The sequence below is a fragment of the Plodia interpunctella genome, chromosome 1 (assembly GCF_027563975.2).
Source record: "Plodia interpunctella isolate USDA-ARS_2022_Savannah chromosome 1, ilPloInte3.2, whole genome shotgun sequence".
In the NCBI taxonomy this organism is placed as follows: Eukaryota; Metazoa; Arthropoda; class Insecta; order Lepidoptera; family Pyralidae; genus Plodia; species Plodia interpunctella.
The window spans coordinates 12,055,150-12,077,315 of record NC_071294.1 but is presented as its reverse complement, the minus strand read 5'-3'; the positions used below and the strand labels follow the sequence as shown (position 1 = coordinate 12,077,315).

The 22,166-nt window shown below is 36.8% G+C and overlaps 2 protein-coding genes across 2 annotated transcripts in view; both read right to left on the bottom strand.

Annotated features, from left to right (window-relative positions):
• The window catches only part of side-II (sidestep II), a 458,967-nt gene extending 453,528 nt beyond the window's left edge, over positions 1 to 5,439 (bottom strand). Inside the window, exon 1 of the mRNA XM_053747702.1 lies at positions 5,289 to 5,439. The gene's annotated coding sequence lies outside the window, so the exon portion shown is untranslated. The remainder of the gene's footprint in view (positions 1 to 5,288) is intronic.
• A 6,187-nt stretch (positions 5,440 to 11,626) lies between these two features.
• On the bottom strand, positions 11,627 to 22,077 carry LOC128681208 (integral membrane protein 2A-like). Its single transcript, XM_053764978.2, has 7 exons — positions 21,857 to 22,077; positions 20,101 to 20,298; positions 18,126 to 18,220; positions 16,858 to 16,949; positions 16,132 to 16,371; positions 15,201 to 15,316; positions 11,627 to 14,025 (listed from the first exon to the last, which is right to left on the bottom strand). The coding sequence occupies exons 1-7, from the start codon at positions 21,941 to 21,943 to the stop codon at positions 13,972 to 13,974; spliced, it is 882 nt and encodes a 293-aa protein (XP_053620953.1). The 5' UTR covers positions 21,944 to 22,077; the 3' UTR covers positions 11,627 to 13,971.
• Between the last annotated feature and the right edge of the window lie 89 nt (positions 22,078 to 22,166).

The window sequence follows — 22,166 nt, the reverse complement described above, 5'->3', positions numbered from 1 at the left end:
CCTCGCTCTTTGTCTCGTCTATTCACAGCGACGTTGTATGATACCTTAACCCATTTTTGAACAATCTCGCATTGGCATCGCTCCATAACGGCGGCGGAATTTCCACACTACGGGCTTCACAAAATGCAATGTTGTATATAACTTAAAATCTTTACATGTTAATTTTAATAAATTTTGTATCTGTATTTGTTGTTGATTTAGTATTGTCTTCTATTCATTCAATATTAGATATCATAAGTTGAGGTTTTCTAATAGCGAGGGTTTAGCACAGGTATTTTTGCTTAAAAGAAAATTGTACGCTATATTATATATAACAAAATAATGTTTTGAGAAATAAATAATTTTTAATTTAATAAATATTAATCTACATAAATAATAAATACAGATACCTCTCTGTGGCGGGCGTGTGTTTCCGTCCTAGAATAGAACCACTCCGCAACGTACGAGGCGACGAAGGGACGCAAAGCCTTCGCAACTGATAGGCAACAATATAATTCCCAAGGAGGGTTAACGCCATATAGGCGGCCGGTTCTAAAATCATAGTAAAATCTTCAAAATTTTAAGGTTTATTTTTACGCTGACCCTAGGCTTTGCGGCGTGATAGCCCGGAATGCAAATTAAATAAAACGCTAATTAATGGGAACCTCTTTAATTAGAAATAGAAGATTTTGATTGTATAATATTTATCAATGGTAAAGTTATCATAACCCTCTGACAAAAACGTTTCAAGCGTTTATATAATATATATGATGTAATTATGATTATTCAGGAAATTCTTTATTGGAATCTTGGCATTCAATTTTCAGGTTTCAAATACGTATATTTATTTCTTTAAACTTAACACTGTCCTAGTCACAGTATCAAAGTGCAAAATCAAGTCGGTTAAAAAAACCTAGTTTAGTTCCACGTGGTCGAAATCACGCGAAAACAAGTAACTTATCTTGTTTTCGAGCACACGGGGTACCTACATCATTCCATGATTGCACTAGTCAACTTTGACGTTAACTTTAACTTCCGCATCGCCGTCGTTTAGACAAAGTGGCGTAGGTACTATACGTTTTTTTGCGCAGGTCGAAGTTAACGTCAAAGTTGACAGGTGGAACCCGTACAAATTTCATCTAACGTCACCTTTCCCACGACCCTCACGATATTAAACTCAAAATGACACATTTGAGGTTGGGTCGAAATATTTTTACATATTCCGACATTTTAATAATCCACGTCTCTATCCTCGCCTAGGGACACCACAGACATATTATACAATAGTAGCTGCAGAATATATATATATATATATATATATATATATATATATATATATATATATATATATTGTTATAAAATGACGTTATTTGACGACGAATGAAGTATATTTGACGATCTCGATGGCACAGTGGTAAAGTGCTTGCCTCAATTCAATTCAATTCAATTCGTTTATTTCGTGAACACAGGTTACATAATAGGTATAATACATTGGAATGAGCTTCTCTATGTCCCGCCATAAAGCATACGAAATTTTTGTCATAGGTTTTACAAACTGAAGTTACATAATATTTATACAACCAGCCTCTGAACCGAGAGGTCCTGAGTTCGATCCCCGGTCGGGACATGATGGAAAATGATCATTTTCTGATTGGTCCGGGACTTGGATGTTTATCTATATATGTATTTGTTATAAAATATAGTATCGTTGAGTTAGTATCCCATAACACAAGTTTCGAACTTACTTTAGGGCTAGCTCAATCTGTGTGATTTGTCCTAATATATTTATTTATTTTATTATTAATTTATAGAATATATTACGTCGCATTGAGTGACAAACATCCTCACTCACATTAATTTATACTTTGGCATTCATTCAATTAATAGCAACGAAAAAGTAGGAAGGAGGAATAGAATTTGCAACTAGTATAATGGCGTGTGGTTCCGCCCTAGAGTAAGACCACTTCATCCACACCCTACCACAGATGTCGTACAAGGCGACTAAGTTCGCAGAGAGTTGACGTAAGTGGCTTCTTGTGAAATCACAGTCGAATTCTAAAATTAACGGTAAAATTTTAATTAATCCCGGTCGTCGCAGCGTCTCAGCCACGAAAGAAACTAGAAACATTCTTCATTTGACTTTGTTTTATAATATTTAAGGATATAGATAAACATTAACTAAGAAGATGAGAGAGATCATTGAAGTCATAACAAAAATATCGCTACGAACATTTCGTAGCCATGCTACGCGCTTAACTACAAATCGTAGCGTCTACGAATGTTCGTAGAGGCCACTACAACAATATCCGTAGTCATTACGAATACCCGTAGCACTGTTGTCCATTCAAGGCAAGATGAAAAACATACATTTTAAACTATCATTTTATTTGTTTTGGAATATAATAATACTAGTTGTTGCCTGCAGTTAAGAGAAAAATAAAACAGAGAAAAAAGAGGCAAATCACGCGAGAGAAACCGCGGGCAAAAGCTAGTTTAGTATTTGGTAACGCTGTGAATAGCAACGCTATCACTCTGGAATGTAATCCAGGGCTCCCCGAAACAGCCGCGTGCTGGAATAGTGACGTTACAGAAGTGTGACATGTTAGGCTGGCGATACGGAATCTATTTTTCTTAACGAGTATGTTATTGTTAACCATGTCAGTTCTTTTCGTCGCCTAAAGGCAACTGACATTACTTTTACGACTACTTTGATTTGGTGACAAGTAGCCACTAAATCAAAGTACCATAGATACAAGAAAAATATTTATTTGATCTATAAATAAATATGTTAGGACAAATTACACAGATTGAGTTAGCCCCAAAGTAAGTTCGAGACTTGTGTTATGGGATACTAACTCAACGATACTATATATTATAACAAATACATATATAAATAAACATCAAGACCCGGGCCAATCAGAAAAAGATCATTTTCCATCATGACCCAGATCGAACCCGGGGCCTCTTGGTTCAGAGGCAAGCATTTTACCACTGCGCCCGTGGTGGTGAGGTCGTCAAATCTATGCAAAGTACCCATTGCCAACGAGTGTGCAGGTTTCTTCGCGATGTTTTTCGTTCACGCGAAGAAAAAGGTGGTCGAAGAAAACTACTATACTATACATAAGTTAGATTGGACAAACTCATGCGGCACAAGTAGGATTCCAGACAGGGACCTTTCGGTTCACAGATGGGCCTTAACCGCTTGGACCAAAGCAAGCCAGCCACAAAACGGAATTCAACCTAGAGTTACAGCACAATGGGACTATGCTTCACCCCGCAATGGCTCATATCCTCACCTGTCTCGAGTGCCCAAACACCTGTACTCTGCCTGACTTAACAGCTTCTGATGAAGCCATTGAAGTGACTCAGTTCTGATTAGAAGGAATTAAGGTTTGGATTTGATATAGTCAGGTAAAATAGTATTATAATACAGATCTACCAAGGTTTTATATTACCAGCTCGCCTCAGACCACGGGAGAATATGGACTGGTAATATTCTAGGGCGGGAACCATACGCCATCTAGGGTCATCAGAGGTGAAACTTCTATCCTATACATATTGGCGGGAGTGCGCTGTCGTGTTCCGCGGTCGTTTACAGCGCTATTATTTATTCCCGGCGGAGCGCCGTAATAAGCCTTTTTAACCATCTTTATTGCACACAATTCAACCCCAACCTGGATCTGTTTGATGTGCTTCTCGTGACTTGCCTCATTTTTACACCTATGCCCAAAATAGTGAGTGTTATAGTATTAGTCCCTACTATCATGTGGACCGGTTGAAAGTGAACCGCGTCCAATATCAAATATAAAAAATCTTTATTGTGAAATATAGTAGATAAACACAGATCTTTGTCTAATATAGTCCTATATCTTCATTCTCTCTCTCACTCTTCCTGGCCTGTGCTCGACTGTAACGAGCCAGCCAGGATTCTTTTAAAACTTTATACCTATAAATCTTTAAATTGTGATACTGGGTGAATTTCAAGACTGTTTGAACGCGGCGTGTAGCGTTTGATTAGTGTCGCATATTTTTTTTGAATAAAGAATTTATTTTTTTAAATTAAACATTTATAAAATTAACATTGTACCATTACTTTACTTATTTATAAAATGGAATAATTAAATTGATTACTGTGTACTGTACAATTTCATAAACACTAATGATAGCCCACGGCGGCGTTCAGAATGCTCGTGAAATTCACTCACTCTACTACGAATGTATTTTAGCACTACGACCATGATCTTCGACAAACCTTTCATTAGCTAATATTCAATTCATTGACGGTTTATACTTTATACATAAGTATAGAAAATTTACTTCCTAATTCTTACAGGAGCGACACTGCGACTGCACAGTAAGTGTTGTGTACAAATTCGTGTTACTAAGATCGTAATAAAGACGCTAAACGTAGCCCCGAACATCCCAATCCAGTGTCAACTCGCCCAAACTTGTTCAAACTATTTTAATCTAACTTCCACCCTTTGTAAAATGCGAAACTTGTTTGACGTTTCTTATTAACCAACAACCTTATTGCCGATGACGTCGGCTTTATTCACTTGAATTACGGATAAGATTTGCTTGAGCCGAGTTCGTTTGTTATATCTATTTATGTCTAAGATGAAACGGTTTTGATTGCAAGAAATCGAGTTTCTTGTAGAATCAGAGTTTCCCGGGAATTTAACGATCGATTTTTAAGAATAAATACGGTGATGACCGGGAAAATTAAGATAAAAGCAAAGTATTTAATTTGCGAATAGTAATAAATTGTGGTCATCCAAATCAAAAAGGACCTTATGGCGTCTAGCACTTAGGTCTTTATTACCGTTGTTTTGTATTCGAACAATAATGCACAAAAGTTAATATGTAGATATAATGAATTATCTATCTATAATGTGGTATTAATTATATGATATTGGATACCTATCACCGATCACGGAACCAGTTTACAAACAAATATTAGACACAAAATGCTAATTTAACTTATTGCATCTTTGGATAGTACGAGAATAGTGCACATACTCTCTATACTGCGGCGAGAGTTGGCTGTTGTTGCGGATTTGCATCGACATAATCGAGCATAAATGAGGTGACTAGATATCCGTGTATTCTTGAAGTGAATGATTGGTGTCTCTTTCGCTTGCTATGGAAACGAAAGGGTACGCGACAATTCGTAGTATAAGCGAATCGCTTCGCGAATCTATTCCCGTATACATTAACAAATATGTGTGCACACCATAACACAATTAATCCTAGACACGACCATATATATGGTGGTAGAAAATAAAAGTCTATTGAAATCTGTCACTGACCTGTTTAGCCACGCAGGGTTCTCGGCGCTGGTCACATCTTATCACTTAGATGCGGGTATAAAAAGTTGTTTCACAGCGGATTCCAAACCGATCACTTCGCACCAATGTTTCTTGGCAGTACGATGTAACCACTAGCAGCGCCGATGCTGCAGCAGTTCAAACATGGACAGAACAACCGGCGGCGTGGTCAAACGAAGACCAGTACAACAGACGATGAGAGAAAGAAGGACGATGGTAATCATCGTGTTACAAAATCGCAATGGCAACCCAACGGCGGATTGGTGTACACAATATTGATTGTCCGGCAAACACAGACGAATTGAAATAAACGTTGATGCGCGTGATCAGACCACGAAAGTCGCGTAAATGATAGACAGGAGTTAACACGCGATGTCCACTCCACCGTTTTGAATTGACTGGCTCCATTGCATTCAAAGATGGCCGCGGAAGAGACGGCATTCAAAAAGAGAAGGTTCAGTCTATTGGCTATTTGATTGGGAAAAAAATAAAATGTATATAAAAAATAAAATGCGTATATGTATATAACCAAATAGGTACAATAAATAAACGTACATTTTAATAGATCAGTTTTATTACTTATCGTGTTTATGTATTTTTTGTTCTCATTATTAGGAATGCGTTTGGTCTCCGAAATCACGAGGTCATAGTACATCGCTGTCGTACTCATACAAGTTCCATATTTAAAATTTTGTTTTGACATAAAAACAGTATCTGATTTGACTAGTTCGAAAGTGTGCCTTTCATCGATTAGGAGAAAAAGTTGATTGTCCTATCTTACGTTTAGATCAACACAATTCCTTTTATTCTAATGATAACAATTTTTTTTAATAAGCATTTATTTATTCGATTGCGCACAATTTAGATTCAAAACATGAAAAAATGTTGAGTGTACCGACTAGGAAGTCGGTTAAAATACGGAAAATCACTTTCGCCGAGGCATTTTAATTCTGAAGGTGTGTATTATAAGACGAGCGCCTCGGGAAGTGGGCTCTTCATTGAACTTTGATTTGTTCCGCCAATTTTTAACAACCAGACCAGACCTATTTCATCATGCAAAGAAATGCGCGTCAAATGTATGTGAATTGAATTGCGTATTTAGTTTGTATCAGCCATTAGATTTGTATTGGTGCTATACCTAGAAGTCAAAAATCACAATACTTCTTGATCAACCAAAATCACAAAACATTTCCTTTTGCCCGCGACTTCTTACGCACGTAAAAATTCGGTTGTCAGTGGGAATTTCAGGAATCTATCATCTCTTAGTGCACCCCCGCATTGCCCACCAAACCTATATAGGTACGTATTTCAACTTTCTACGCACAGTTTCGGTTGTACGTTGCCTGTCAGTCAGATACCTGCCTTTTTGCTATGCGTGGAAAAGGCGATAAGTTACAATTGAGCACGTAATAATTGTCTAGCTGTATTCGGATGTAAGTATTATGTTTTGTGTAGTTGTCTTTACTAATAAACTGTTTGTCTATTTAACATTTGGTTTGCAATTAAGTGAGTAGTAAGGCCAAATCAGAAAGTAGCATAGGGAGCACACTTGTGGGAGCTCGTCGTCTCGCTTCAGATTAAGATATGCAAATGACCTACCTTGTTTCAACGCGCCGTTGCGTAGATTGGGCCGTTGTTGTGGTTGTACCGTGACGTCACAACACCGGCGCGCCTGGGTAAATAGGGATAGTAGTATGGCTGTGTATTGTATATGTGGATTACCTATATAGGCGTTTGTTTAGTAGATTGAGGTTATATGAGGTCTTACGATAGACATATATATATATATATATATAGACATGCTAACCACTGCGCCATTGAGCTCCTCTATATCATCCTAAATTGAAATTATTTGACATGATTTTAGAATTTGCAAGCAAAAATATTATTTCTTATGATTTTAGGGTTATTATTATTTTAGGTAAAAAATTAATAGTAAGTGCATAAGTATCTAGTTAAATAAAAATAACAAACAGATTCATTAGGCGCTATCATAGACATCACTTTTCCGATCCCGATTAATGTTTTAGGTAAACTGACCCAGTGCGGTTAACAAGAGATTTGATTGGTTTTGGTATTGGTAATCAAAACGTAACCTAAAAGTGACTATCAATGTGCCATATACATTTCGTGAAAGCGCCTAACTATTAATATTCCGTATACATTTTGAAGTTTTCGATATGATCACCCACGTTATGGTAAATCTCATCCCGCATTGACTGTTGAAACGCGAGCTGTGAGACACACATCGCATAAATTCCACATAGGTCTCGCAATCAAAATTTGGCGGTAACCAACTTACGCCGTGCCTCGGCCTCGGGCGCGGATCTACATAAACTAATTCTTCTTTAACGGTATCCTCACATCTCATATGGAAACAAACTTTTTTTTATTTACATATTCGCGAACGGAGAGATATGTATCGAGACGCTATCCATACAGATACCAAATGTTTAAAACATTATGTACGTAAGAAAAACCAGCAAAGTATAATAATGTCTAAAGCTATGGTTTGAGAACTTTTTGCCGATAATATAGTTAGAGCATAGTGCTATAAATACACTATGACCTCACGGATACGAATGAACGAAGGTTTTCGTAGCTACTCGTAATATGTGAGCTTTTTTTATCGCAAATAAAACCAACAATGTATTCGGAATTCGCCACGTTCGGCGAATTTTAACCGATGTTAATATTTCTAACACAAAATGAATGAACTCGTTCGCTACTTTCGAGACTGCTAATGCAATCTTACTTATTATACTATTCCAACAAGAACGCAACGCGGTGGTCACTGGATAAAGAGAAAAACGAAGTTTTACGTCGGCAACACACTATCGCCGAACTCAGACAGATGCCGAAACGAATGCACGAACATTGCGCATGCTAAATCTGCCGAAGTATGGCGAACTGTATCGCGATAATGTATTTTTCCGGCATTTAGTTTTCACAATTCATACGAACATATAATATTAGTCCCCGTACTTACATGCTTATATGAATTGTGAATTTTAAGAAGCCAAAGTTGATATTGTCGAATGATTTTAAGTACCTAATCTGACTGCACACAAGACAGGAAATAAGAAGAAATGAGGCGGGGCCTTTACCCAACAGTGGGGCCACAACTGGGATATAAAATAATATTACACTACCTGCCCTGTCTAGCCATCTAGACGTCGTGGAAGCGAAACTTAGCTTATTATACAACTTAATAGGCAAATTATGGAAGTTTAAGAGAATATTCAAAGACACACAAAAGTTCAAGTATTATCAGCTCGAAGCAGGAATGATCCACCCATAACACCGGAAGTTGGCAATAATACTCGGATCTGATCTTCATTACTCTGATCGCATCGCATCGGTTGTAAACTTGAAAACAGCGTATCGGATCTAGGGTTACCTATATACTTCTTCCTCCTTTCGCCGCCTTCGCTCTTGTTTTGTTAAGATAAAAAATGCTTTAAGCTATTACAGTTTTTAGTATATATACTAGCTATTTTAGTCTAAACTTTTCTCTTGAATTACTCTATCTACCTATTAAAAACTCAGATCAAAATCCGTTGCGTAGTTTTAAACGTCTAAGTACTTGTACACATGGGGACAGACAGACGGCGTGAAGCGAATTTGTTTTATGAATATATCATTTCTATTTATGTGACGAAAATGTGTGCTGAAGATTTCCATTTTAATCATTAAAAAAAACTTTTTAATTACTTTGATAATTATACTGTAGAAAGGAAATGTTTTCGAAAAACATATAGGTAAAACATATTATTATACTTAGCGACTTTTTATTTCAAAAGATGGCAACCCTAATCGCAGCAGATATAAGATAATGCGCGCGTACACTCCTAATAACATTTGCATATCTTAATGCGAGTGCCGGCGGCAAAGTGGTACAAACCAATACACAGAAACTGTTCCGCGTTACAAGAGCATGGAATTTCTAGAGATCTCGTCTTAAATCTTTTAGCACAAAGATTATCACAATTTTAGTTCCGATAGGTCGAGGATTGTGGTAACTATTTTAGAAAAAAGTACCTAAGTAACTAACTACCTATCCAAACTGTGGCTTTTTCCTTTTTTTAATATTGTTCACATTTAATTGAAAGAGTAGGTACCTAACTGTGTGAAATTAAGAAAGTACCTAAGGGCATATCTACCAATATCGATTTTGTAGTTATCTAACTCGACAGAAATAAAATCGTGATTTCTGTATTTAAAGTTTTCTTTGTTTTTTTAAGTAGATGTCACTCATCTAAATATGGCAGATTACCCTTTATAAGAAATGTTAGTAGGTAGTTTCTCGCATACATTTCTCGTAAAAAGCCCATAAAAAGGTTTTATTACCTATCTTTGTTTCCAATTTCCAAATAAAGCCGTCATTTACGTAATAATGACCGCGTGAAAACTCCAATATACTCCAAGCCCCGTGTCGCCGATATTCGCTCACGGCGTTCAATATACAAGGCGAACAAACAAAGAGGCGATGCCAAGGAATCGTAATTGTGGATTAATATCACGGCTGCGTTGTTGTGATGTACCTAATTGTTGGAATATGCAAATGGCGGCGATGAGGCCCGCGCGCGATTGATAGTTGTTACGCGGTGTTACAGGGAAATTAAACGGATATATCGCATTAATTTTGCTTGTGCTTATGTAGGGAATGTTTCATTCTGTTATGGTTGACGTACACGTTGAAATCGAATTTTCATCTAGTTTTAAAGCGACTTTACTACTCACAACATAGGTACCTAGTATACCGAATACAAAGTCGCTTCCCGCTGTCTGTACCTATGCACCTAATATTCTTAGATCTTTAAAACTACGCAACGGATTTTGTTGTGAGTTTTTAATTATAAATAATTTAAAAAAAAAAACACAACAAAATCCGTTTTTAATTATAAAGTCCGAGAGATGGGATGTCAAAAAATCAGCTGTACAATAAATAATCTGAAATATCGTTAACGCAAATTAGGACGAAATTGGTGTATAAATCAAATATGAGAAATAACTATAAATATAAAAATTGACGAGGAAAAGTGCCTGTGAAGGTGTAATTTCTGAATAAATTATTTGAATTTATTCAGAAATTACACCTTTATATATATATATTAGAGGAAGGTTTAGGTATACATATATATAGCAAGTAAAAAAACAAGTAAAGAATTGACATAGCTTAAACGTATAGCTGTGATACGTACCGTGGGTACGCACGTATGTTTGCACATTAGCTTCATACATAGCATGTACCCAAGGAGAGGGTGGGCTACAGACAAACGAAATAATAAATATATAAATAGACAAAGGAAACAAAACGAAATGAGTTGTTGAGAGTTCTGGCTCCAGTCTCAATAGATTCGTGTAAGTAGGTACAAAGTGCCGTTTACATATTTTCTAGATTAAATACAGGTTGCAAAATCAATTCCCCTCCTTGTTTCTTACACAAAACATTGTCAAAACCTATTTTACGATCCACTCGCAGGTAATAAAACGGCGCAAGCATTATTTCACGGAAACCATTGTGCGCCATAGAATAGGGTTGCTCGAATGCACAGGTTTTCTGTCGTTTTTGAATTTGCCGTACGAGCGTGCATCGTCGTATTGTTGGCGATGTGAATGCTGTCCTTTGATGCAGTGGCGTAGCTAAAGGAAAATGGCCCAGGGCGGCGGGTACAACAGGAGTTATAACAGTTTCAATAGACACAATGAAAAATTTATTTTTCGCAAAATGCATTTTCCCCTCCTGTCCTTAACACCCTATACTGTGTAGCAGTTAATAATATAAAGTATTACTTGTTGATATATGACTCAAGGGGAACAAAATGCCCCGAGCAGTCTCACAGATAGGTACGCCACTGCCTGATATTCACGAAAACTCGCTCAGACGCATTCTATTGTCTTGTTCTCTAGTTTGTAGTATTGGGTCTAAAATATTCATACTTGAGCTTATTTTTTCTTATTGCACCTAACCATAAAATTAGTATACATTTTATAGACCTCTCCGTTTTTTTACGTCTAAAAAGTACAAGATTGATAGTCCTAAATCCTTATTACATTATGTATTGAATATATTGAATTCCTATCAAATAGAATGTTTCTATATCTGTGCAAAAAATTGATTTTGATAGTTTCTGAAAACACTATAATATCGAGGCGTACCCCCGTTAACCTATTCGATCGAACATCACTCTGAAACGTAAAAATAGTCGCCACTATTGCGCTGTACGTCACGTTGTCGGGGCTCCAAATTTACGTCTAAGAATAAAAAAAATCTCTAAAAACGGCTCTCGCACTAGTGCAATATGAAAGAAAAGTCATTTAATCCATAGATACTTTATTTACTGATAACTTTAATGTGAATACAGCACTAACATCAAGTAACAGTAATGTGATAACAAAAAATAGTTTAGTTAGAGTCGCGCTCCATTGCTCGCACGACGCAGCACGTTGCAACTCCGTTGTTTACCATAGGACCTTTGACACAACGTGTGTTGACGTACGTCAAATCTCCATACAACTTCTGTGTTGTCTGTCGACGTATGTCAACGTGACTGAGGTCGACGGAGCAATGGGGCGTGGCCCTTACATCGTGCAACAATATTTCACAATTTAGTTGTGGAGATAAAATCATTCTTAATCTAGAAAAAATCAATAGCCTCAGATCTTATTGCAACTGATAAATTCCGTTACCAATAATTCATTTCAAACATTTTCTTGACAGATGATAATGAACTTTATCTGTTAGTGACGTAGTTTCATTATTTGTCTAATACAACCTGTCAGGAAGGTGAAGAAATTAAATGTCACTGTCTCTTGTAGGCTGGCTACACTGGGTGTTTATCACAGTGTTTATCAACCAATCTTGACCATTCAATTAGGTATTGCAATAGCAAAAATAATTAATTCGTCAAAATTAAATTTTCTTCACTTTTGACACATAGTAAAAATGGAAATGTTTGTATATTTTAAATAACCGAGAGAAAACTAAAACGTCAGTTTACTTAATAATTAAAATCATGAGATGGCACTTGGGTGCTAAGTATTCGGAGTTGATAATACTTTGCGACAACAATATAACGAAGACATTCATGCAAAAACATAAACGAAGGCGGAAATACTCAAATACATTTTAAGTTAATTTCAATTCGACTTTTCAATTTGCATGTTTACCTACCCGACTGCCCAAAAAAGGAGCTTATGTTTCCGAATTCATGTATGTGTATTACTTTATTCGACGATAACACCAAAACTCCTTGAGAGATGAGTGATGTATCCATAATCAGACTTTTGTTAAAGCCCTCAAGATCTGCACTTGTGTTTTTCAAGAAATTATTTTAGTATTTTTGGTGAATATTCATTAAATATTCATTTAATGTAAAGTATGAGTTCTTCTAATAAAGTTTTAAAGACATTGAGTACATGAATTAGCACACACATTGAGATCTATAGAATTGTCTACAATTCAAATTCCAAAAGAATGAAATGCTTATATATTTGTTGGTGTCTTTTGTTTTACGACATGCTAAACTAAACATGCAACCAGAATGACTAAGTGATTTTCTTAACATCTATAAGTTTGGACTAAATCTAACATATACATCCCCATTCTGCCGTAGGAATCCCAAACACCTGTACTCTTTTCTAAATTTCCTCATTTTTGACACATTATTTATTTATGCATCCATATAAACTGTATGTATAATTATTTTTTTTAAAGATTCAATTTAAAATGTCAAATAAAAGCAGAGTTTTATTGAGTAGTAAATATTACGATGTAAGAAATTGCATTTCACAAAATCACATGGATTTTAGATGAATAATAAAAATAATCGATTATGATCTACGCTACAAAAATAATCTTATAATACGTAAATAGATAAAAAATAGAAGACACAATTTAATAATCCAAATACATTCAATTCATTATACTTGAACAAATTCAGCATAAAATTTGTGCAAATCAAGTCTTGTAAAATCAGTTTCAATATTTGAGATCAATATATAATAATTTAATAATAAAATCGCAGTAATACTCCCTAGTATTACTGCGATTTTATCCCGCCAGAGTGCAGCACCAAACGGTAAACAAAACCTTTTTACTAAGTCGATCAAAACGTTTATTTTAGAGTATTTTATTGTTTCATTATGTAAGCATTCGTTTGTGAAAATTTACAACAGTGTTGCGTATTCGGGTGCCGAAATATTGGGAAAATCGTTTTCCAAAAGATAAAAAATTCGAAATCTATGGGAAACCGGTCAAACGCTGCAAAGTTTCCATAGGTAATGTTTGTTAACCCTAGTTCTAACAGTAGAGCCATCTGCGCCGAGCTTTGCGTAATATTCCCTATTAAAAATTTACAAGCCTCAAAAGTATGTCATGTGCGTTCATATTTCATTATTTGAATAAAATATATTTTAGAAGCTTCCCATAATAAATATGGAAACCTTAATTAAATGCCATTTTTCTTAGTACTTTATAAATATACCGACCAGAAAAATAAAAAATGGTGTTGCCATTATATTTATGCTCGTAATGAAATGGCAACATATTTAGTACTTTCTTGGCGAAATCACAATTTTTACTTTTCCGGTCACCAAACCTTCATATCGGGACCTACTTGGGGGGGTTTAACATTAAAATTCATTCACTAAGAGGTCTATCCTAGATCCCGCGGGCCGGAGCCGGCTCCGCGGCCGCGGGGGCTCCGGGGCGGCCCTGGAAATTATAAAGGATGTTTTTAATTCCTATAATAAAAAAAAGCTCTTAAAATTTCTGAAATACAAACTAAAAAATATAATGTCAAAGTTACATATGTATATAGTTTCGCTAAAATATTATTGATATTATACGTTCCAACTGACGAAACCTTTTATCAACGTCTGATATGATCAAATTCAGTTGTTGAGTATTTATTCTATTACTAGCTTTCTAAATTACTAGCTATTTGTGCCAAATTTCATCAAAATCGGTCCAGTAGTTTTGTCAGTAAAAAATAACGTCCAGAAATATGGACATATCAATCTTCAAAAATAATAATTAACAATTTGTTCAAAGAATCCCCACACTAAAAAAAACAGAGGTGGAGCATAGGGCGAAGATCGCCTGCCACCAAAACCAAATTAAAAACATTTTATTGCATTCCATAATATTACAGATAAATAATATAATAAACAGCTGTGCTTGCAATATGTTTCTGTGTAAAGTGTGACGTAGGCAGTAATTACAGATTACTGTGGCATAAGAACCTAGGTAATAAAATCGGCGTGTGAAACCTCCATAGGCTGTGGTGACCACTTACCATGAGGTGGGCCCCGTGCCTGTTTGCCAGCTTGAACGCTCGATCTATCGATTCGAGCTCGATTATCATATATTTTGGTGGGTTAATCGTGTTTAGTATCCATATTTTTGTTATTAGCACTCCAATGACAATTTTTTTTAATACTTTTTATAACCAAATACTTTATGTACTTTGTAATATTATTAGAATAAAAAAATATGTAAGAATTATGTAATAATAGTAAGCCCATGTGGCATGATAGAGAACAACAGTGTTTAAATGAATTTCGGCATTTCTTCACAGCAATGGTCGTTCCGAAATGTCAGTAGTTTGTAATTTTATTAACTAATATTACGCAATATAAAGTCGTGCCTGTGAAGGCGAAGTTTGGGTTTGCATCTCACTTCTCACTATCGAGTCGATTCGAAGCGAGACGCAGGGAACCAATCACATCGCGGTGTGGTTGTCGTCGCGTCACAATGACGCACTGTGATTGGTCAACTGCGTCTCACTGCGATTCGACTTGACGGTGAGATGTAAATAGCAACGCATTACGCACACAGATTTCTGAATGAATGCTTGAACTTTGCTATATAAATAAATATAGACGCACCAAATTCTTCTCGTACTGCAGCAGCTCGGCCATGTTGCCGATCTCGATCTCCTGCACGTGCTTGCCCGAGAACTGGATGAACTCACGCGGCGGCTCCGAAGCCGAGCGCTTGCGCACTGGAAACATACAAATCATTCACTATTCATATACATACTATCGATTTTTATATTAATTAATCCATACTTGCATACTAATAATGCTCTTTCTGTCACGCTTCCACACTCTCGAGTTTGATGAAATTTGGAATAGATATAGTTAATGACCCAAGGTCAAACGGGGAACTTTCATAACTGGGAACATCAACCCGTGTTGATGTCGTCCCCAGTTATGAAAGTTCCAAAAAAATAATTTGTAAAAAAAATAAAATGTATGTTTAAAAAAATCGTAGAAAAACAATCGTAAAAACATTACTAATGTTTGATTTGAATAAAGAGTTTTGAATAAAAATAAAAAAAATTGTTTGCTTGCAACGTTGTATTAAAAAAACCTTACCGAGAGCACTCTCAAACATCTTTAGCATGAAAGTAGGCTTGGCTTGTCCATAAATCAACAGGGACACAGCATTCGCTACATCAGTTGCTCACTTTATCTTCATTCATCCCACTTTAGTATACAAGTGGTATTATATGTGGTCGTCCAAATCAAAAGGGACTTTATGGCGGCTAGCACTTAGGTCTTTTTGCCATTGTTTTGTATTGGAACAACGGCAATAAAGACCTAAGTGCTAGCCGCTATAAGGTCTCTTTTGATTTGGACGACCACATACAAACTACCGAGCCACGGTCCCATAATCTCGCATTCAATTTGAGCATGAAAGTAGGCTTGTCCATGTACGCGTAAATCAACAGGGACACAGCGCTCGCTTGCATTTTCTTTCTTTTCATTAATCACCCATAGTCGCATAACTCCTGTTCTCCTGAAAATGAGTTACCGAGAGCAGTGTCATCCATCTTGAGCATGTAAGTGGGCTTGTCGAGGCAGGCGTCGAGCAAGAGGAAGGCGGACGCGGTGGGGGGGGGTGGACGCGCGCGCAGGTCGGCGCGCAGCGCGCTGCGCACGCGCGACACGTCGAAGCGCGCGCCGGAGCGCAGCCCCAGCATCAGCTGCTCCGGCGGCAGCAGGATGCTTGGGTCCAGCGACATCATGAAGCAGCGCGTGTCGTCCACTATCGCTGGACCACAGGATATACATTCGACAAACATAAAGATTGTAATCGTGTGGCGAATTTTTAGGCGAGTCCGCAGCAAATGTAGGCTTTCCTGATCGTTTTTTTTTCAAATTTCCAAACCATAATCTCCAAATTTTCAGAAAGTACGTATTGAACAACAGAAATTGTTTTAAATAACATTTGCATATATTGCAACATATTTTTGTATATGGCAACCACTAAAAAATTATCTCTCTCTTCTGTGCAAACCCCGTAACAAGATGGTTCATTTACTGTAAAATACTACAGCACTGACGTGCGTTGACATGCGCAGAAACTTCATACAATATCTGCGCTGTACTGCGTCGTCTGTCGATGAACTTCTAAACGAAAGAGTGACACTGGAGCATCGCTCTAAAAAACTAATTTCTGAACAAACGCTTTGAATTTGGACCCTAGGCTTCAAATCGTCACAGCCAAGAATATAACACGTTAAAATGAGAGAGTTACCAGTGAGGTTGACAGTGAAGTCGTGGATGAACTCGAAGTTGCGCCCGCTGTCCAGCACTAGCACCTTCTCGTAATTGTCTCCGATGTCGAATCTTTAAAAAAGTTATTGTTTTTTTTGGAATGATAATCACTTTCCAATATGTTTTACTAGCAGCTGCCAACGATGTCGCCTGCAGTAAATAATACAGCTGTCATAAGCAAAAGGAACGCATGATCAAAATTCAAAATAAAAATATTGGGAGATGTTTTTTTCCACTAATCCATATCTATAAGTACATAGTTTTGATTGATGTTTCCAAAGAAGATTTATTTGTCTTCATTCGAAACCCGTTTCCAAAAGAGAATTATGTATCTTGATTGGAAACCCGGTTTCTATAAAAGAAAAATATATGTCGGCGCGAATATTAAGAGGCTCAATTGACCACATCGAGACACAGTACGTGACTTTGCCGCACCGGCAGCGGATGGCGCTAGTGTCGCAAACGTCACGTGCTAACGGAACGTCGGGGGCGACGCGTCGTTCGAGCTCGCACTCAGAGTTCGGCCGGCGCGAAGTGAACACGCCTTTATCGCGACGGATCGTTTGTCTCGTTATTGATTTTTATTAATTTAAATTCAGAATTGTGTTAACGAAATTAAACTAAACATCTTGATTGCCGATCTGTGTTTTAGTTAGTTCCGAGTCAAAATAACGCCTCTGATAGTTAATTTCCCGACATATATCTGGTTAGGAAATCAGTTTACAATATGGCCGAAGGGTTCGTATCCATACAATATTATAAATGCGATAGTCTGCCAGTCACGTTCTATAGAGCTGGGCCGATTTTGATGAAATTCGGAATACATATAGTTTTATAACAACCAATCCGCATTGGGTTCGCGTGAAGTATCTATAGTGACCCATCATATCATAGGAAAGACCAGTGCCCCAGCAGTAGGGACATTAAAATTCTGATGATAAACTAGAAGAACACATCAAGGTTGTTTTTCAAAAGAGAATATCTACTTGAGAATATGTACCTGAGAATATCTACCTGAATGTAACGAGAATATCCACCTAATATCTACCTGAGTCATAATGATGGCTAGACCAGCTGAGATCTCGTCCATTTCCGATTCAGTCAATTTGCGATTCTAGTTAAGATTTAGTCTAATAGAGATCTAGTCCAATCGCGCGATCATAGTATATTTGTCTACCTCGTCTTATTGAGATGTACTTGTAAAACTTGTAACCCATGATGACTAAAACAGGTCATAATGATAGGCACCTCTCAACCAGCGTGTCCTCAGTTTCGTTGTTGTCCTCGTCGGGGCTCAACAACATCGGCACGTCAGGGTCCCCCCTCCAACGGACATGGGTTATCTGAAAAAATTATAACAAATTCAATATAGAAGTTCTTTAAAAGTACTAGAGGCCTGTCCCGATTTCGCTCAGGTAAAATCATAATTAATATTATCATTATAAAAAGGTAAGCAAAGCCCCGGGCAACATCTATTACATTATAATACACCTAAACATTCCTAAGGAATCACACTATCTATTAAAACACCCGCATCAAAATCCGTTGAGTACTTTTAAAAGTTTTAAAGATATAAGCATTAATAGGGACAGAGAGCGGGAAGCGACGAAGAAATCTTATAAAATCATCGGCTATATTAATGGAGTGGTTGACATTGCTTCTCCATTTCACACAAGAGTTGATAAATCATCGACTCGAGTGCAGTTTCCTCAGAAAGATTTTCTTCATTAGAAACAAGTGATGCTCTATTAAAACTACAATACAATATACCTACATAAGTGGCATTGGATTTGCAACCATCACAATTTTTTATTATATTTCTTTTATTTATCACGACACCGATAGCAGTGGTAAAGTGTTTGCTTCTGAACCGAGAGGTCCGGGTTCGAAATCCGGTCGGGTCATGATGGAAAATGATCTTTTTCTGATTGGCCGGGTCTTGGATATTTATCTATATATGTATATGTTATAAAATATAGTATCGTTGAGTTAGTATCCCATAACACAAGTCTCGAACTTACTTTGGGGTTAGCTCAATCTGTGTGATTTGTTCTTATATACGTATTTATTTATTTACTGTGTGATTTATATATTTATTTATTTATTTATCAGCGAATACCACAGAAATCAATAAAAAATGGTACTACATACATTCTATTAGAAATAAATATATATATATGGACAAATCACACAAATTGTCAATCACAAAAACCCCAAAGTAAGTTCGAGACTTGTGTTATGGGATACTAACTCAACGATACTATCAAATACATAAATGGATAAACATCCAAGACCCGAGTCAATCAGAAAAAGATTATTTTCAATCATGACCCGACCGGGGATTGAACCCGGGACCTCTCGGTTCAGTGGCATGAACTTGACCACTGCGCCACCGAGGTCTTCAAATTAAGAAATTAAATAACAAACAAAATTTTGCATAATGGAAAGCTATAATACCTACTCTCTAACAAAATTCTTTATCAAGTGTAGCGTGTGTAAGTGTATGTTTATGCTAAATTAAAAATAGCATAGGAAATTTCCCGTAATATTTAGTTTTCGAATAAATCCATAAAAAATTGATGGTTGCGCTAGTGAGTCGCGCACGTCTGGTATGGCGGTATGGTATATACACATGTGGCGGTAATAACGGCGAAATTACAATTCATTTGGGCAAGTTGATGTGCTGTAGACAGTACCAGGGATCACCGCAGCCACACATCACGTGCCTCTACTACTTAGCTAATTAGCCTCGCGTAGGAGCGGCGGAGGTCGGGGCCAAGAAGGTCAATGGAATCAATTTGTTGATTGTCGGGAAATACGGGATTCCCTTTAATCATCGACATTCTACCCACTCGTATTGTTTTTACACTACTAAGCACGCAACCAGGCATGCGGTCCACCAGATGGCAAGTGGTCACCGTAGCCTATGCAACACCAGAGTGTCACGCACGCTTGTTACACATACACTAATACTTACGTATTTTTCTAATGAGAATAATGTTCGTCAAAAGAAAAAGAGATGAATTGATTTCGAAAAACACATAATTGAGTTAGCTCCAAAGATGTATTAAAATGTTACACACAAATAAATAAACATACTAGACTTAGATCAATCGTCATCATCATCTATCTGTAAAAGATCATTCATCAAGACCTGACTGGGGATCGAACCCGGGACCTCCATTGTCCAAGGTGGCTCCATCGTGTGAAAGGTACGGCTTACCGGGTCTTCGTTGATAGGGATGCTGCAGATGCCCTGATAGCGGTGCGCGGTGCGCAGGTACTGCCTGTAGAGCACCAGCCCGGTGACGATGCCCACGGAAGCCATGAAAAGGGCCATCAGGGTCAGGCACATCAGCCCCGCGGAGGCGCGGCGGCCCACCCACGCCACCGGCACACCTGGGTGGATGTCGATCTTCTCCTGTTCACAAGTTTTCACATTTTATTCTCAACTATCTATTGTCTGGAGGCGGTAGTCGAAATAGTCATTCCAGATGTCTTGTCATTCGATTCGACAAAGATTTTATATGTTTTTAACCAGACCAACCAGAATGGTGTTTTTGAGTATCATATGATGTATCTGTGTATGTATGTCTGTGGCAAATGTCTAATCTAGCTTCTACATATTTTTGTTTGAAAGGTGCCTTGATCAAAATTCCAATCTTAACCATACAGCAAACATACTACAATGTCAGAGGTTTTCAATTTTAAATCCCTATTACATCCTTTTGATCTGAGGTTTCATTATGGCAAGTACTAGATAAATAACACCCTTCCACAAAAACTTATCAAAATTATATGCTTGTTAAATTGCCAACTAGGTATAACTATTAGTACGTATGCAATCCACAGCCAATTTACCATACATTAAACATAGTATTCTCTAACAAGCTACATATTAGACACCTTGAACGGAGCCTCGTATTGATGAGACTACAGAATGGCCAGGACACAAGGATCAAAGTTAGAGATAAAAAGTTGTTTTCTTGTCATAAATCACAAAAAATCAACGGTAGTGACGCTAGTAATAATGATAGTAGATGTGGACTTCTTCATTTGCAATGCAATACCGGACATGTAAAATTTACTTAGAGCAATCTGAACTTCCTAAAATTTATTTGATTTTACTATCACTGTCATTTTCCACTGCAATATGAATTAAAAAATAAACCTAATTAATAGATATGAAAGTCTGTCCATCTGCTCCGCTTTCACAGCTAAACTGCTGGATTGATTTTAATAAAATTTGGTATGCTTGTATTTAAAGATCCTGTTCAAAAATAGGTTCAAAATTAACCCCAAAATGACTATTATGGGGGATGAAAGTTTGTATTAAAATCATACTAAAAGATGACCAAAAGACTTAATTGGCTCTCATACAAAAATATTAAGTCCTAGAAATTTTTAATCTGACAAGGTTTTTTGTGGTTAATGTGTTGTGGGTAAACACAACACATTAATCACAAAAACCATGGAATTAGTAGGTACTAGGTACTCCATACTTACTAATTCCATGCAAAAAAACATAATCACCTACGCTGTCAAAAGTAACTATTCTACGCTGACGAAGTCGCGGGTAAATAAATATTGCTGCGAAAGGGTAAAATTTAAATAAAACATTGATATACCCAATACCTTTGCAAAAACAAAAACCTTTTCATTAATTTTACTTTTTATTCACTATTTATTTTACTAAGTACCTAGATATATTATTCTGGAATTCTACCAGCAATGAAACCTTAGTATTGTATGAAAATTAATACAGTAAGGTAAGGTTTTACTGTAAAAATAGGGATCCACCCAGAGTCCAGAGTGCATCAAGACGTATCTTTAGCTTTAAATATTCTGAAATCTTAACTCATAACATCCTAGTAGATTAAAGTTATGTTATTATGTTTCAAATAGATAATTCTGCTGAAAAGATGACGCAGAACAGAATAAAAAGATTTTCTTTAGGGATTATAATAATTTGTACTTACTTCATCGCAAACCTTTTCGTGAACAAGAGGAGCCTCCGACACCTCCTCCTTTTTAATTAAACGACTCTGCTTCGTAAGAACAGTCATTACGATTGAGCTTTATTCTTATATAGGACAAGAACAAAATAATCAATAAAATACGATATGCACTCGCACAATCCGGCAAACTTCAACTTGTTTATTTTTTTCTGCGCCAAATCGTCTTGTTGCGGAAGGAAACAGGAGGGGGGAAACGTCAATACAACATATAAATTGCCAGTTTAAAATAATATCGAAGCAAAGTCCGTTGGTCTATGGTATTTGCGTAGTT